This window comes from Perissodus microlepis, chromosome 10 (assembly GCF_051167445.1).
Source record: "Perissodus microlepis isolate ML-2025 ecotype Zambia chromosome 10, ASM5116744v1, whole genome shotgun sequence".
Taxonomy (NCBI): Eukaryota; Metazoa; Chordata; class Actinopteri; order Cichliformes; family Cichlidae; genus Perissodus; species Perissodus microlepis.
In genome coordinates, this window is record NC_140470.1 from 1083919 (window position 1) to 1099441 (window position 15523).

At 48.4% G+C, this 15523-nt stretch overlaps 1 protein-coding gene across 6 annotated transcripts in view; it reads right to left on the reverse strand.

The window, feature by feature from the left end:
- zzef1 (zinc finger, ZZ-type with EF hand domain 1) overlaps nucleotides 1-15523 on the reverse strand; it is a 30633-nt gene that overhangs the window by 2512 nt on the left and 12598 nt on the right. For 2 of the 6 annotated variants that reach the window (XM_084941398.1, XM_084941394.1), the window contains exons 27-53: nucleotides 15396-15475; nucleotides 15218-15308; nucleotides 14646-15132; nucleotides 14400-14564; nucleotides 13628-13747; nucleotides 13350-13511; nucleotides 13080-13212; nucleotides 12043-12181; nucleotides 11791-11956; nucleotides 11445-11707; nucleotides 11180-11352; nucleotides 10872-11064; nucleotides 10637-10782; nucleotides 9935-10215; nucleotides 8067-8241; nucleotides 7837-7969; nucleotides 7533-7759; nucleotides 7078-7386; nucleotides 6900-7000; nucleotides 6677-6812; nucleotides 6219-6578; nucleotides 5993-6136; nucleotides 5690-5858; nucleotides 5514-5612; nucleotides 5246-5411; nucleotides 4339-4489; nucleotides 2110-2181 (exon numbers count right to left, since the gene is read on the reverse strand). In XM_084941398.1, coding sequence (XP_084797524.1) covers nucleotides 2110-2181; nucleotides 4339-4489; nucleotides 5246-5411; nucleotides 5514-5612; nucleotides 5690-5858; nucleotides 5993-6136; nucleotides 6219-6578; nucleotides 6677-6812; nucleotides 6900-7000; nucleotides 7078-7386; nucleotides 7533-7759; nucleotides 7837-7969; nucleotides 8067-8241; nucleotides 9935-10215; nucleotides 10637-10782; nucleotides 10872-11064; nucleotides 11180-11352; nucleotides 11445-11707; nucleotides 11791-11956; nucleotides 12043-12181; nucleotides 13080-13212; nucleotides 13350-13511; nucleotides 13628-13747; nucleotides 14400-14564; nucleotides 14646-15132; nucleotides 15218-15308; nucleotides 15396-15475 — 4841 coding nt within the window. Of the gene's footprint in view, nucleotides 1-2109; nucleotides 2182-4338; nucleotides 4490-5245; nucleotides 5412-5513; nucleotides 5613-5689; nucleotides 5859-5992; nucleotides 6137-6218; nucleotides 6579-6676; nucleotides 6813-6899; nucleotides 7001-7077; nucleotides 7387-7532; nucleotides 7760-7836; nucleotides 7970-8066; nucleotides 8242-9934; nucleotides 10216-10636; nucleotides 10783-10871; nucleotides 11065-11179; nucleotides 11353-11444; nucleotides 11708-11790; nucleotides 11957-12042; nucleotides 12182-13079; nucleotides 13213-13349; nucleotides 13512-13627; nucleotides 13748-14399; nucleotides 14565-14645; nucleotides 15133-15217; nucleotides 15309-15395; nucleotides 15479-15523 lie in introns of all 6 variants that reach the window. The other 4 variants (XM_084941396.1, XM_084941393.1, XM_084941397.1 and 1 more) reach the window with 3 other exon arrangements.

Here is a 15523-nt window from a genome sequence, read left to right on the forward strand (position 1 = left end):
AGGTCCCGACACTCAGACGACCCCTGTGAACAGGCGCTTGGCGACAGCAGGGAGGAAAACCTCCCATTACGAGGACGAACCCTCCGACAGAATCAGGCTCGATGAGGCGGAACAAAGAGTGCGGATGTTAATATTAAGGATGACTTTCTGAAACTAACGATGCAATAACGTCTCTACGTCTGCGCTGTGCCAGTTTAACAGACAGTGCTATTTCTGCTTTATGAAACTTTGTCCCTTATTAGCCGCGTCCTGTTATCGGTCCACCATGACACCTGCTCAGAGCGTGGTCTAGTTTTCCTTTGTCGAGTCCACTAATGGCAGCGGGACAAAAAAAACAAACACTTCCACGATAAATAATAACGACGTCACATTCAGTCTGTCACGTGCATCACTCTGATGTCTGCACTTTTGCATCTGTGCACATAATATCAGTAAATAAGCATGCACTGTTGTAGGCTGATGCAGCTTCTACTCCAAGAAAACATTCAGTGCAAGTGTTTCAAACAGCACTTTTACATGTCTCAGCAGATTGATTCACATATTTGATCTAAAAGAGATTTTCACGTTGGTGCACTTTTGATCTCTGCAGCCCTCCCGGGGACCTGCGCCTTCTCCTGGTCTTAAACTGGAGATCTTTCATGTTTAGGCTGTGTGACACTGACAAACATGTTCAGAGCTGCTCTGCTGTGCAGTACAGAAATATTTAGTATTGCCTAGAAACCATTTAGACCATTTACATTTGTTTTCTCCCAGTTCAGCTTTCCGTTTCGACATTTAAGAGTCTGCAGCTCCTCGAGTGCAGCAGCCAGGCTGCAGACATGCACCAAATGAAAGGACACATTACACCCAGTATGGCCGACTTGTGCTGGTTTGCTTCACAGTTCATTTGACACATTGCATAGCATTAAAACATGTCCCACACCAAGTTGTCCCAGTGCGAACCACACCATCGTTTCTTTTAAGCTATAAATTGCACATTTTCAGTTATCTGAGCGCAGCTAGTGTCATGTAAGCAGGTGGATGAAGTGAACTGTTAGCAGGCAGCTAACTAGTGAGCAGCCAAATCAATGAGCTGAGGGTGGCCGTCGGATGAGAGGGGATTCATCACTTCAGTCCCTTTCTTCACATTATACCTTCTCATTTCATTAATGGTTAATATAAAGCAGGCAGCCACAGCGGATGCAGCCTTAATTTAATCAAACACTTGTGTCTTTTATCTCCTCACAGAGGCGAGCAGATATATGCACTGGAGGATTAATGATGAAGCTCCGTTCTGCTCTTTCCATCTTGCGGCTCTACAATATTTTTTTAACAATGTTTCATTTAATTGCTTCCTCCTCCCTCCTCTCAGCCTGCAGCTCAGCTCCAGGGAACGCTCCGTCTCATCGCGCTCGCCGAGTCGGCCGTCACCGTGCTCACGGGGTCTGGTGGGCAATTTCATCATATCAAAAACACACTGTTTAACTAAGTGATCAGTAAGTGATGGGCAGCCCTGTGCATTACTTTAAGCTGTGAAGACAAGACGGCGAGCGAAGCCGTCCTCGGTGGCTTCAGAGCGTTTGGGACATCAGCTGATTTGCCCTAAATATCCATTGTTATCGTAACAGTTTGGACTATTGTGTCACCTTTGGTTTTGTTTTCACCCTGACAGGTATTAGGTAACCACTCAGCAGAACCACCCACAGTGTGCTTTTCATGCTGCATCCTCTGCTCCTCCTAACTGCCTGTGGGCTCCTCTGCTATACTGCGTGGTCCTGAGTGCAGAGGACACTGTGGCTCGCTCTGCCACACATGCTAATGGACTGTAATTACCAAATACATTAGTCCTGAGCACAGCCCACACACATTCAAAACAAGGGGAGGGGGTGCAGAGGGATCTGCTAGGTGTCAACAGCTCTGTGATTCACTAGCAAAAGAGACTCCAGGCGCGAGCTGACTCACAGCAACTCAAGAGCGTTCAATCAGTGGGACTGCGTGGTTAAGAAAGAGTTGCATAACACTTTAAGGTGCACGAGCAACTTCTCTGAGCTACTACCGTCCGCTGAGTGCAATGCTTTGAATTTAGGAATATGTTAATATGCAAAGACAAAAAGAGAGAGGAAGCCTTACCATGGCGGTGTGGTTGAGGAGCTGCTCATCAGTGGTCATGGCTAACAGGTACTCCTGGAGGACGCCCTGAGCCTGGAAGACACGTCCAATGCAGGTAAATTGGTAATGCATCGTTTGCACCATTCCAGCATTTAGTTTGATGCATGCATGCAAGACGCATGAATAAAACCAGATAAAGAAGGAACTTCCTGAAACAGAGCAGCAGGTTACATAAAAGAGGCACTCGGTTATAAATGAGGCCCGGTTCCCTGACCTCTCTTCATCTCAGCATCAAACTGAAGCGTGGAATGTTGGAAAAGTCATTGAAAATTATAAACAAACTAAACGAGTGCTTCCACTTGGCCCTATGAGAGAGATGTACCTTGGGCTTACATAAGCACAGGGATTAGGAAAACACAGATAAGACTACACAGAGGCTAAATGGACTGAGACTGGCCAAATTGAGCTTTTACAGCACTGGAAACACAGTCCAGAGCTCTGCTCCACCATTCATCCAAAGTGTTTACGCTGTAGGAGCAACCCAGGACGATTTGTACAGGCAGTGGTGCACGACTTACAGTTTGGATTCCTAAATAGAACTTTCCCTTCTTAGGCAGCGACTTAATTGACTCTCAGAGGAGCTGACCATGAACTTTACGTGCATTCAGACAATGAGAAGCCCGAGCGTGAAGCCCGATGGCCGCTAAAGCCCTCTAATAAGCTGCGTAGGCGCTCAAAGCTAATGCAGCCACAGAGGACTCGATGCTGCTCATTAGCTTCGTATGACTTGAACATTTTGTCACCATGGCGCCGGTCAGTATGGCCGTGCATCATCACTGCAGTCAGATCTGACAGCCAACTTTAGTCACATCTTTCTGAGGAAGATCACAGATGCTTACAGCTGATGATTTTCCAATATTCATGTTTCACTGTAGAATGGGCGGAGTTTTAGGAAGCGACTGTCCCCTGTATGTTAGCCACACTGGACACCAGCACTCCCCGTTTTGGCTGGATGTAATCTAAATGCTTTGTAGCCCATTTGTCACCAGTCTAATCCAGTTTACAACCACACTTCCAATAATCCCGGACCAAGCACATCTCAGCCCACCCTTACTTCGACAGCTGCAACACGACGTGTTCATGTGTGGTGTTGTGTTAAAACCACAGAGCCATTTCACACCCATCAGGAAAATCAAAGTTACGTCACATTCACTGGAGAACTTGGCGCGGCGTGAACAGCAACTACTGCTGACGTCACACAGCTTCACTCCTAAGAAAGAAAATCTGCATCATACGTGTTTGTATAACCGAAGTGTGTCTGCAGTGCTGCTTTACACAACGCGTTACACACCATCATGTGTTGTTATGCTAACTGCAGTATTCATGAGGGGCATCCCAGGCAACTGTACTGAGTGCCACTACCGCCCCCTGGTGCTTGTTCAGAAATACTGCAGAACCTCAGCTCGCCAGTCCCTCTCTTACACGTGACAACATCCAGCGGGTGCAGCAGAGACTCCGTCCTGTAAGACGATTTCAGTGATGTCATTTTATTATCAGATAGAAGCCTCGGGCCTCGCTGGGAAGGCTGCAGGAGAGGTCCTGCTTTTCTGGCCCGGCCTGCTTCCACTGCATCGACAGATGGGAAACTCCTGGCTGATGGTGTGCTCATAATCTCGAGACTTCTCTTCATTAATAATTCAAAACAACTGAGACGGAGAAAGAGAGCGAGCATTCATAAGCATCACAGTGAGCAGCATCTCTTCCTCTCCCAGCAAGTCTGCAGGGAGTCCGTGCAGCACGGCGCTGTCCGACAGATGGCACGGCTTTGGCCACGAGCCGAGCGTAGAACAGGTGCACAGTAAACATGCTCACAGAGACACGCAGAGAAGAGCTCTGAGTAAATGCTCTTTCATTTTAGATCTTTCTGGAACGTTTCATATTTCAAAAGTGACAAAAACATGAATAAAAAGGTTTTTTAGATGATCAGCTGTGGCCGTTCTGCCAGTCAGTAAACGGGGTGTGTGTGTGTGTGTGTGTGGGGGGGGGGGGGTTCTTCCTATGTTGGTGGGGCCCAAATCCAGGTCCCCACAAGGCTGAAGGCATTTTCACACTCAAACGGTGGTTTTAGTGTCATGGTCAGGGTTAGGCATTCATTACAGATGGTGAGGTTAGCGTTAGGGAAAGCATTATGTCCATGGGATGTCCCCACGAGGATGGCAAACCAGACGTGTGTGTTGATGCATTACTCACGATTGCACGGGCCTCTGCGATAAAGAAGAGTTCAGTGAGGGCTCTGTGAAGAGGCAGCAGCACCGTGATGCTGGTGGGATCCTGGCTCAGGCTGTTCTCCATAGACATGAAGAGCTGCCACAGAGGTCGCAGCAGCGTCAGCGTGCAGGCTCTGCAGCAACAACACATCAACAGCAGGATGAAAAGCTGCGTGTGGGCCGGCACAAAATGCTAATATCACATCATTAACTCTCAACTTTTTGTCTGTTCATCAAGTCTCTGTGGTCATGAGGTCATCTAGTTCAGCCGCCCCCAACCTTTTTTGCACCACGGACCGGCCTTTAAGGTGTCGCGGATAAATACAACAAAATAAAACCAGTACGGGTACCAAAAAAAGAAGATTGACTCATAACACACAGGAAACGACCCACGATAAAAAATAATGATAAAAAGCCTGAAAACCATAAATTTCACACTCGAGCCTCAACTATCGCGACCTGGTACCAAATGACTCACAGACTGGTACCAGTCCATGGCCCGGTGGTTGGGGACCGCTGATATAGCTCAACTCAAACGCGGAAAACCCTTTAAAGAGATTTTCTAGGACGCTAAACGGATGATTTCACTCGTAAAGATGGAGTTGCTGCCCCTCTACACACCAACTTCTATGAATTCCCTCATCGTGACCTGATGGTTGCTGGGTCAGTTTGCACATATGAAAATTTCTAAACACATACTTTACCTAATTTCTATCATGATTACAAGAGCATGTATGAAGGCTTCTATGCAAATGCTGCGTGGAGGTGCACTCCTGCACCAGGACATGATGCTGAGCTAAAGATGAGAGGTAGACGGCACGGCTGCATCCAGGTGGGAGTGTGACAGTCGTGGACGCATTAACAGAAAAAAAGGAGGAGGCTCGACCTACGTCTGGGACTGACACTGCAGCAGACGCAGCAACAGGTGAATGGCTCTCAGTCGCTGGTTTCCAGTCTGTCGACAGGCCACGCCCACTTGCCACTCCCAGATGTCGGCTAGTGGCAGTTGGCTGAGCACTTGGTCATCGGCTAACATTTGCTTCAGTATCTCAAAACCTGATGAGCGAGCAAAGAAGAGTTGATGAAGCTGATGTTAATGTGACGTTCAATAAAAAGGCTGCAAAGCGAATCTGAACCCAAACAGAAGGAGGACGGCACCTGTCTGAAAACGGCCCCTGTGTCCCCCCGTTACGGTGAACTTGTAGCCCCACTCTGTGTTGCTCATGTCTGACATGAATCTGTAGTACAGGGTATCACCTGAGAAAGCCAGAGATGCAAATATGAAGTGAACAGTCACATGATCTCAAATGCAAACACACACGAACGGTCCTCACCAGGGATTTCAAAATCGGACCACTTCTGCGGAGACCCACTGAAGTTGTGAACATCTTGGACAAAATCGCTGCTGCTGGACACGATGAGCTCGTCGCAGCCTTCCTCTGTGTAGCAGCGGGAATCGAATTTTACGGACAGGTAGATGGCGCCAGGGATGTGCACCTTGTCCTGAGGGCAGAACACACGGGCATGACAAAGTTGGCGTGTCGTTAATCCCACCACAGTAACCGCGCAGGTCTTTGTGAAGTTCAGCATCAGATGTTCAGTAAAGAACACGTTTGAAGCAACAACAACCGACTCACCTCAAAGTTGGTGTTGTTATCGTACGGGTGTTTGGACTCTCTGACCTGCACTGCCATGCCAGGCTCCTCCATGAACTGGCAAGCAGTGAGAGAAAGACTGCAGAGCATGCTGTGGCTGCAGCCCTTCAGCACCCTCTGAAGAATCTGAGTGTAAAAGCAAACAAAGCGGCTTCAGCCCATCGTGTACTCGCACACTACTTTTGTTCACTTCTGCCTCCCGTCTCACCTTCTCCCACGACGGCCGCTCCTCCAGCTGCATCAGCATGTCCAAGATGTAAGCCATGTGCGAGGCCCCGCTCAGCTCCAGGGCCTCCTCGCTCATGGGCGCGTCTGCGGGCCAGTCGGCCAGCAACGACGCCAGCACGTGGCGAGCGTACAGCGTGGCGATGGCCTGGTTGACCTTCACCAGGTACTGACGAACGGCTCGGTTGCTGCGCACATCCAGCTCTTTGTGCAGCAGAGCGGAGCTTTTGGTGCGTCTCTGTTTGGCATAGCTGAGCTGGAGGTCGCTCTCTGAGTTGGTGATGAGCTTCTGGGCTACGACGTTTATCTCCTCTGTGGCCTTTTCACAGTGACTCGGTTTAGACTGCCAGGCCAATCAAGAACATTATCATTTAAAACAACGACTTGTAACACTGTTGACTGAGAAACTGGCTGTTTTAGAGCATTTTTGGAACAACCCACCATGCAAGACACCACAATCATGTCCGTGTCCACAGCCTTGGTGTTCCGCTCCTCAGACCGAGGCCGCCGGCTGGATTGCCACTTCTGGGCCAGCGTACGGATCGTCTCGTCCGTTTTTATCTCTTCTCCATCAAATCTGAAAAGCACAACATCACACCAAGTTTTAGATTTGAAAGAATCCATGAATCACAAAGACCAAGTAAATCATCATCTTCATCCTCACCTCTTCTGGACCTCCAGGAAGAACGAGTCGGTCCTCTTCATCTGCAGCTCATACATAGCTCGCAGAATGGGCAAAGGGGCGTTTAAGGCATCGTGGGTGATCTGCATTTGGAAGGAAAAAAAGTCTTGAGTTTTCTTTCACCCCAGGTTTGGCTGCGAGTGTTTGCAGCACAACTCACTTGGAAGCAAATCTTCGTCTCCTCATCGAGACCCTCCAGCGGGTCGGGCTTATTGACATCCGTGTCGTCAGCGCAGCAGCTGGAGTGGTCCGAGTCGTGCTCCTTGTCCTGCTCTCGTTGCTCTCGCTCCGGGTCCTGGGCCATGGAATGGATCTCCCTCTTTGAGGAGTACAGCATGATGGAGAGAATCTCCAGGTCGCGCAGCAGCCACAGCTTGCTGAAGCCGGTCCCCTTACTGCACTTCCTCACCAGCAGCTGGGTCAGGCCTGACTCCTGGATGGCTTCATGTGCGTGCTCCACTCCGTGCTTCTTAACAAAAAACACAACATGACATGAAAAGGAATCGTACCAAGTTTATCTGATCAGAGGTGGGATACTGATCATGTTAAACAGGTCAGGGATAGCTTGTTGATAAAAAGCTGTCCAACGTGGAGGGCGGGATATGGTTGGAGTACCTTGAGTATGTTATAGAGGCCTTTAAGAGCCAAAGACAGGACCCAGGAAGCCTCCACGGCATCAGAAGAGCCGCTGTCCTGGCTTGTCTGCAACAGGTGGCTAATAATGGAGGTGAAATTGCCCAGGTAGCGACTGAGCAGCGTCTTTGGGCAGCCTTGGCCCTCTGGCTGCCCCGGTAGACCGACTGTGCAAGAATCCTGAGACTGGATGAGTTGGTAGTCCTTCACTACGAAAGCGAACACACAGAAGGTTAATCCAAAGATGATTCCTCATCATACGCAGTCCAGAAGCTACTGTGCTAACCTGTTTTCCTCTTGCGTGTTCTAACGTCCACCACTGCAGCATGGTTCTTTTCTGTGAAGTGTTTCAGCAAGATCATGTTGTGCTTTTCATTGGCGTTGTCGATAAACACCGTCTGGGTGCCCACGCACAGCACCTGGCACACACACACACACACACACACACGTCACAATAGGCTTCACAGAGTCACAGTAAGGTTTCAGACTCCACAGCATCAACTGTCTTCTACCCACCTCGGCGAAGCCCACGAGCACCAGCAGTGTGAAAAGGTTGGTGCGCTTCAGAGTCTGCGGCAGCTGCTGAATGCAATGGTCAGTGAAGGCGGCGATGATTGTGCACCACTCGGGGCAAGCATTGAGACTGTGCAAAATGTCTGCCACCGTGCATGCCCAGTCCAAGCCAATGCGACTGCAACCAAACATCCAAACAGCTGTTTACACATCCACAAAAAACAACAACAGGGAAAAACACAAACAAGCTGGTTTCTATGAGCAGCTGGCGCCACCTCTGCAGTTAGGCCCATAATTTTGTAGTTTCCCTCTATAAAGCCCCGCAGAGAATTTCAAATCGATCGATCTGCGATGGACGTTCAGGGGATTCTGCATTAACTGTGTAGGATGTACAAACAGTTTTATGCATGTTTTATCGTTCAGACATTTTCAGAGGCTCAAAAGTAATTGGACAAATGACTGAAAAGCAGCTATGCTCCAGAGCATCATCAACCCTGGGCACTCGAGCCACAGCTGGCACGCCCAGATGTGGCTCGACACGCAGCGAATTAACCTGAGAAAGTGCATGAAGAAATAAATATCTACGGCCGGGCCGCAGTGCACAGACACAGCTGTGCACTTCTCAACGACGGTATCTGAGCTAACAGCAAACGGCAGCATCAGCACCACGGAAATACACGGATACATCCGAAGACTCGAGACGTTTTCAGGACTTTGAGGTGTACGGACCAATGTTTTCTTTTCTGATCAAACCAGAAAGCTTTAATAAGCAGCTGGATTTGTCTCTCAGACACAGAGGACATCGAAATGCAGCCGACTGAACTGAAAGCTCGACTCTGTGGGGTCAAAGTTTGAGAACTACGAGCGCAGCTGGAATCCACAGCTGTGCGTGTTCATGGAGCTGCATGTTCACCTGCTGGACGTCACTACCTGACACGTTTAACTGTCTTAAAAACACTGCACAGGGCTTATTGACAGTACTTGGCTCACAGATCTGTGTGAGCTGATCTCCTGTCACGTTGAGAGTGTCCTCAGGTCTGAATGTGGACACTCGGACACTCTGAGTGGGAGACCAGGATCACATTAACACGTGTGTCCCTGCATTAACAAACATGTCGTATTGGCAGTTTTTCGCATCATTGTTGAGGGGACCATAAATATAAAGAGACCATAAAATGCACTTTGCCAACATCTGTGAACAAATACAGTTCGATAAAGTTGTTCATTATAGTAACTGTTGCTATAGAGCGTTATTACATTTATTGTTAATGCACATGAGGACATTTTAGACGGCACTCATCATGCCGACCCTGCTCAAGAGCAAAATGTAGCAGCTGATAGAAAGCAGCAGGATGAATTTGTAGACCAATACTCTGCTCAGATTCAGCCAAATGCTGCAACGCCGATCGCTCAACACTCAATGACTCAAAGCCGAGAGCTTCTCATGGCAAAGATTGGAGCTTTTGTCAGACGCTTGAACTGAACCCAAAAGCTTTTCAGTTACTGAGGAGGAACCTGACGGCAGAAAGACCGACAAACTAAAAGCATCTGAGGGCAGCTGCAGGTCTGTCAGAGCGCTGATGTCCACGCATTCAAAAAAAGGATTAAAAACAGTCCTTCTATTTGAAATGATGTTATTTTGCCCAACTACTATCGAGCCTCTGAAAAAGACACCAACGTATAAAAAAACAGTTTACGCAGTATTTTGTTAAGGCTCGTGAATAAAGGCTGATCTGCACTTCAATCACATGATTGTTTCATTTAAAATCTTTCACACAGAGGCAACTTTGTCCTGTATTTGTGATTATTTACAGCGGAGACATCGTCCTGGCTCGTCTGCAACAGGTGGATAATAACATAATGATATTTACCTGTCTAAACAGACGGCGCCCAGGCTGAAAAGCAGCTGTATGGTCTTCCAGCCCTGGATGTCTGAACAGGACATCTCTCCTTGTATCAGCAACTCATACTTGTCAGCCAGAGCCTCTGTCACAGCAGTGTCAGCCTCCATCGGAGGGATCCGGAGCAGCAGCTGACCCAGGAGGCCTAAGGTGAGGTGGTAGGTCTCATTCAGAGAGCCAGCATTGGAAATGACTGCCTTAAAAAGCTGTGGCAGCATGGAGCTCAGACTGGGCAGACACAGGGAGCAGCCCTGACAGGAAGACAACACACATGTGAGGATAAGAGGAGAATATGTCAGCGCAGTCATAGGAGTAACGAACCTTTAGAAACATGTACAAAATCATTTGTACTGTCCAACAGTCCACCGCTGATGGTGGTGGACTGTTGGACAACGAGGCGCCGTCCATCAAGGCTCGCTGTTTGTCCACTTCTCATTGTTTAAATGTGTAATTCAGCTTCTTCGTACTGACAGAAACTGGAGTTTCCCTGAGAGTCTGCTGTATGGCCCACAGTGTCATCTGGGCCAACCCCTGACCTGAGCCAAGCCAAACGGCTGACAGCGGATTAGCCTTACAGCCTTGTAGCTGTAACTCCATATTTATTGCACAGACATGAGAGCTGTATCTTCTATCTTAATGTTTTAACCCCACAAAATGATTTTTGTCTCTTACTGGTTTGGCTGGAGGTAGCATGGCTGCCAGCAGTCCCAGGATCCTCTCTCTTGAGCACTCGGAGAACACGTGCCCCTGAAGGGGAACTGGGGGCAGCCTATCGTCAGTTTCCTTGACAACATCAGATGTTGGCGAGTTGACTGCTCCTGGTCCACAATTTGGAGCAAAGAAGAGTAAATAAATAAATGAATACATAGAGTTGAATCAGGCCAAGCGTCTGGGTGAAAGCACTCACGTCGGACCACAGGAGAGAGGGCGTCTTCGCTGGACACAGACGGGGTCTGGCTGAGCCGGGCGGAGTCTAGGGTGTCTTGAGTGACCAGCTTCTTCTTGTCCCCCGGCCCACTGCTCGGAGGGAGCGACAACTCTGAGTGAGCAGGAGGAGGACAGCTCACGTCCTCTGCCTTTTTCTCATCTGACGGTTTGTCCTGTTTGAGAGAGGACAGGCTGACTTTTACACGTTTCTGCATCTTTTTCTGTAAATCGGCGAGACCCAAATATGAGGACGTCACATTATCTTTGAACATGAGTTGCATTCCCCACCTTGTGCTTAGGAGATGAAGGAGAGCAGATTGCTGCTGTGCTACCAGGGAGCGAGGAGGTGTCCGTGGCTGTGCTGAGCTCTTGAGAGGACTCGGGAGAGACTGGACACAGCTCGCTGTCAGAAGCAGAATCATTGGTGGACAGCAGAGCAAGCAAAGCAGAGGAACGGAAACCTATGCAGAGGAGAAAAAAAGAGAGTATTACATGTTAATAACCAGTCTGTGCAACGTAAAATGATGCAAATGCTACACTGCTGTGAACTTACCTTTGCCAGTCTGTCCTTTGAGCAAGCAGTCAGTGATGAGCTGGGAGCAGTGGGTCTGCAGGGCTTTGGCCACGTCCAGAGTGTCGCTGTCCAAAGTGTCTCCATCCGTTTGCTTCTCGCTGCTCAGCTCTGACGTGTACAGGGCCAAAGCAGCAAACAGCAGCCAAGAGTAGTTGTGGATGTAGGGCTGGATGAGACGGTGGCGATCGCTGATCCGTATGGTCACCATGGGGTACACGGTAATCCGATGGGTGGGCAGGTGGCTGGCGATGGGACGATAACCATTTAATAAAAGGAGAACTAAAGAGGCCAACCTCAACATTAAATGTGACTTGACGCGTGTCACCTGTCAGGATACTTCTTTGCGTGGTAACAACCGAAGCACAGGTCAAAGTCTTCACACACATTGCAGTTGATCCTGCTGCCTACAATAAGCCCCTGGCAATGATCGCAGGCATATTCCATGTTTACCATCTCATGATCATCCTCGTGGCCTTCAGGCTTGGCACCACCTGGTTAACATATACACGCATCCAGAGTGAGTATAACTACGACTACGGGAAGGTCCTCTGATCATCGGTGTCATGCATGCACTTACTAAGGAAGCAGGTCTTGCAGAGGTCCATGTCCATGCACTGCAGACATCGGTAGCGGTGCCAAGGTGCCATCCTCTCACAGCCATCGCAAGAGATCACCACGTTGAGCAGGTCACAATAGCGGGCAATGAACATGTGCATCTGTGGACGGAGCACGTGAATGATTAGAGTTTTTAAAATGACGGAGCATGTGTGTACATATGTGTAAGCTGCAGCACGAATCTGCAGGTTTTTGTAAATGCAAAGGGAAGAATGTGGAGAAGAGAAAACGCAGCCAGCTTTGAGGCGACTCTGGCTGTGAACAACGAAACGTTCATGTAGGGCTGTGCGACACGACCAAAATCTCATACCCCGATATAAGAATTCTATCGTCCCGATAACGATATAAATCACACAAATGTAACATTTTCTGTAAACTCTGTGAATCTCGGGCAGCTCGACTTGCCTGAAGTGTTTCCAGCTGCGCGTCATGTAGCTGGAGTCGAGTGTTTTAACGATGCATGAAACGATACATTTTTAGACATAAGTTGTAACGGCGCCGTTTTCTTTGTGAGTATTTATTCCACGGCGTGCTGCGGGGAAACGCCTGTTCTAACGTTTGAGTCTAAGCTTTATTTTTTAGCACCTGGCGGCTCTTTTTTAATTCTCATCCGTAAACACTCTGCATCTTTCACGTGATTCAGTTTATTTTGAAAAGTCTCAACAGGATCTTGAGCTTTATTGTGAAAGGTTTATGTGGAACATAAACAAGCGGACACGCGATGGTGTTACCGTCGTTGTTGCTAACGACAACGCATAAAAACAGGCGCGTGTCCGTCCGTAGTGTGGTTATATTACATATAAGAGAAAGAGAGAACTTTAAGAAATGAATAATAACTACAGTGACATCAGAACGATGAACAAATATTGCCGTGAACAGTTTATTTTGCGACACCACGAAACAAACGACAGCGTAAAATGAAACGACAGACGTTTTTATATCGTCATCCGATATATATGGTTACATCGAACATCCCAACGTTCATGGACTGCAGTGTACCTTCCTCCTGTCCTCCATCGATTCCTCTTCATCAATTTTGTCATACCACTTCTCAAACATCCCATCCATACACTCATCCATCCACTCCTGGTTCTTCTTGTAGTCTGCAATCTCGTCCTCCTCTGTCCACTGACTGCAGATGAAGTTAAACCACAGAAGAAACTTTATGAATAAAGCAGAGTTAGAAAGCAAAAAGCAGTTTGTGAAAACTGAGGTGTCTTTTGCCTTCTTTAGCAGCTTTTCGTCCATTTAGACGAGCACTGAGATTACCTGATGGCAGTGTCATGGACGCTGATGTTCTCCTGAGACATGCTGAGGAGGAGGTCAGGAAGATTGATGCTCAGGAAGAAAGGAAGATCGTGCGCCTCCCAGTTCATGTCCAGGAGGTGCAACAAGCAGGTCTGCACACACGACAGGGCCGGCAGAAACGCTCTGTGGGGCAGTGATCGCGATCAGGTCACCGTGCACGCACTTTCACAACCACACTTCCTGCACTTGCAACAAATCTAAATTCACAAAATCACGACGGGTTAGAGGAAAGCGCTCACTTCTCATTGAGGCTGCTGAAGCCCTGTACCGCCTCCACAAGCATGAGCACCAGCTGATGGTAGGAGCGCCTCACTTCCTCTCCCAGCTTTTGACCACTGTCTGACAGCTGAGAGAAATAACTGGAAAACACAAAGAAAATGTTGTTTCTGTGCAGTCAGTCAGCAAAACACCAAACTGACATCGGTGAATAATCTCCAAAAAGACTTGAGAACCAAACTAAACTGCTGCCATCACATTTTGGGACACAACTGTTAAAAACCTCTTGCTGTAAAAAGTCTTCTGGGGTCTGGAGAGACGCTGCTTGCTTTGCTGCAATCTGCAGAGTTTAACCCTTTAACTGGGTTAGTGTTTAAAGCAGGGGTGTCCAACTCCAGGCCTCGAGGGCCGGAGTCCTGCAGGTTTCAGAGCTCATCCTGGGTCAACACACTTGAATCACATAATTAGTTCATTTAGGCCTCTGGAGAACTTGAGGAGGTCATTTAGCCATTTAAATCAGCTGTGTTGGACCAAGGACACGCCTAAAACCTGCAGGACACCGGCCCTCGAGGCCTGGAGTTGGACACCCCTGGTTTAAAAGGTAATTTAGGTTAGGGTTTAAAGGGTTAGATGAATCCATTCATTTATTTTTATTTTCATTATGGAAATCTAAGACCTACTATCCCACTAGGACCAGTATGCGTGCAGCATCATATTCTGTGACCTTATTCTGATTGCTCCTGTGTCATGGAGGTTCATCCGTAAATGAATTAAAACTGAAAAACTGAGATTTACCAGGTAAAGTCTTTTTGGCATGCCAGCAGCTCCTGTAGGAACAGGATGCAGGGGGCTTGGAAGAGGTGCGGCTGTCCCATGGAATGGAAGCACTGCTGAACCATCTCCAGCACCTTGCACACACTCAGGGCCTGCGCTTTGTTCAGAGACAGCGTCTGCAGAATGCTGCAGGAAGAAGAACGAGGACTTAACCCTGGATGCAAGTCTCATTATGCGTTACCAAACAGGAGAGTAGCAGTTTCTCACCTTGCTGTTGTGAGAGCCTGGTCCTTTATGAAGTTTAGGATGTGTTTGAGTATCGGGTAGCGATCTTTGACTGAGGGAGTCATGCGAGGCTCTTCTATAGAGCGGCAGGACAGGAGACGAAGGCGTGCCCGACTGAACGGAGCTTTGCGGTTGTAAGCAGAGGGGGAGGCTGGCTCCCCAGGCTGGGGGGAGAGACTCTCTGTCGAGTCTCGATGGGTTCGCCTGCTGTGGCCACATGAGGATGAGTTGGGAATGTGAGTACTGGACGACTGACTCTGTCCAGACCTGGACTCACAGCTTTCCTCAGACCCTGCAGCCTGAGGTCCCAGAGATGAGCTGGCTTGGAAGTCTCCTTCTGAAATAGAACTTGATTGGAACAGCAGAGCACTGCTGCTCTCTGTGGCTTTGGAAGCGTCGCTGCCTTGGCATGGAACGCCGCAAGGAGCAAATCGGAACAACAAGAGGCTCTTCTCGATGCACATCTCAGCTGGAGAACAAGAAGAAAGAGTTAAAATGTCAGGAAAAAGCAAAGTAAAATCAAGACATGACATTAAAAAGGAAGAAGCACTCACCCAGTGTCTCCATGGTAACCTCATCAGGACCACCTTCCCGCTCGTCATGATTGTTCATCTTGCCAACCAGATATCTCTGCTTCATCTCCAGCTAACAGGAAATAGATCCCAGCAGAGTAACAGGTCAGAAACATGAAAAGCACGAAGCCAGCAGAGATGTCCCGTGTGCTACACTCACCATCCACGTTCTGATGCTGTCTGCTAGTGAATACACCTGCACAAACTCTTCACTCAGACTGGATTTACAGTCCAGATTAACTACTAGCACAAAAACACAGATGGGAGAAAATCACTCAGAAGATTAAT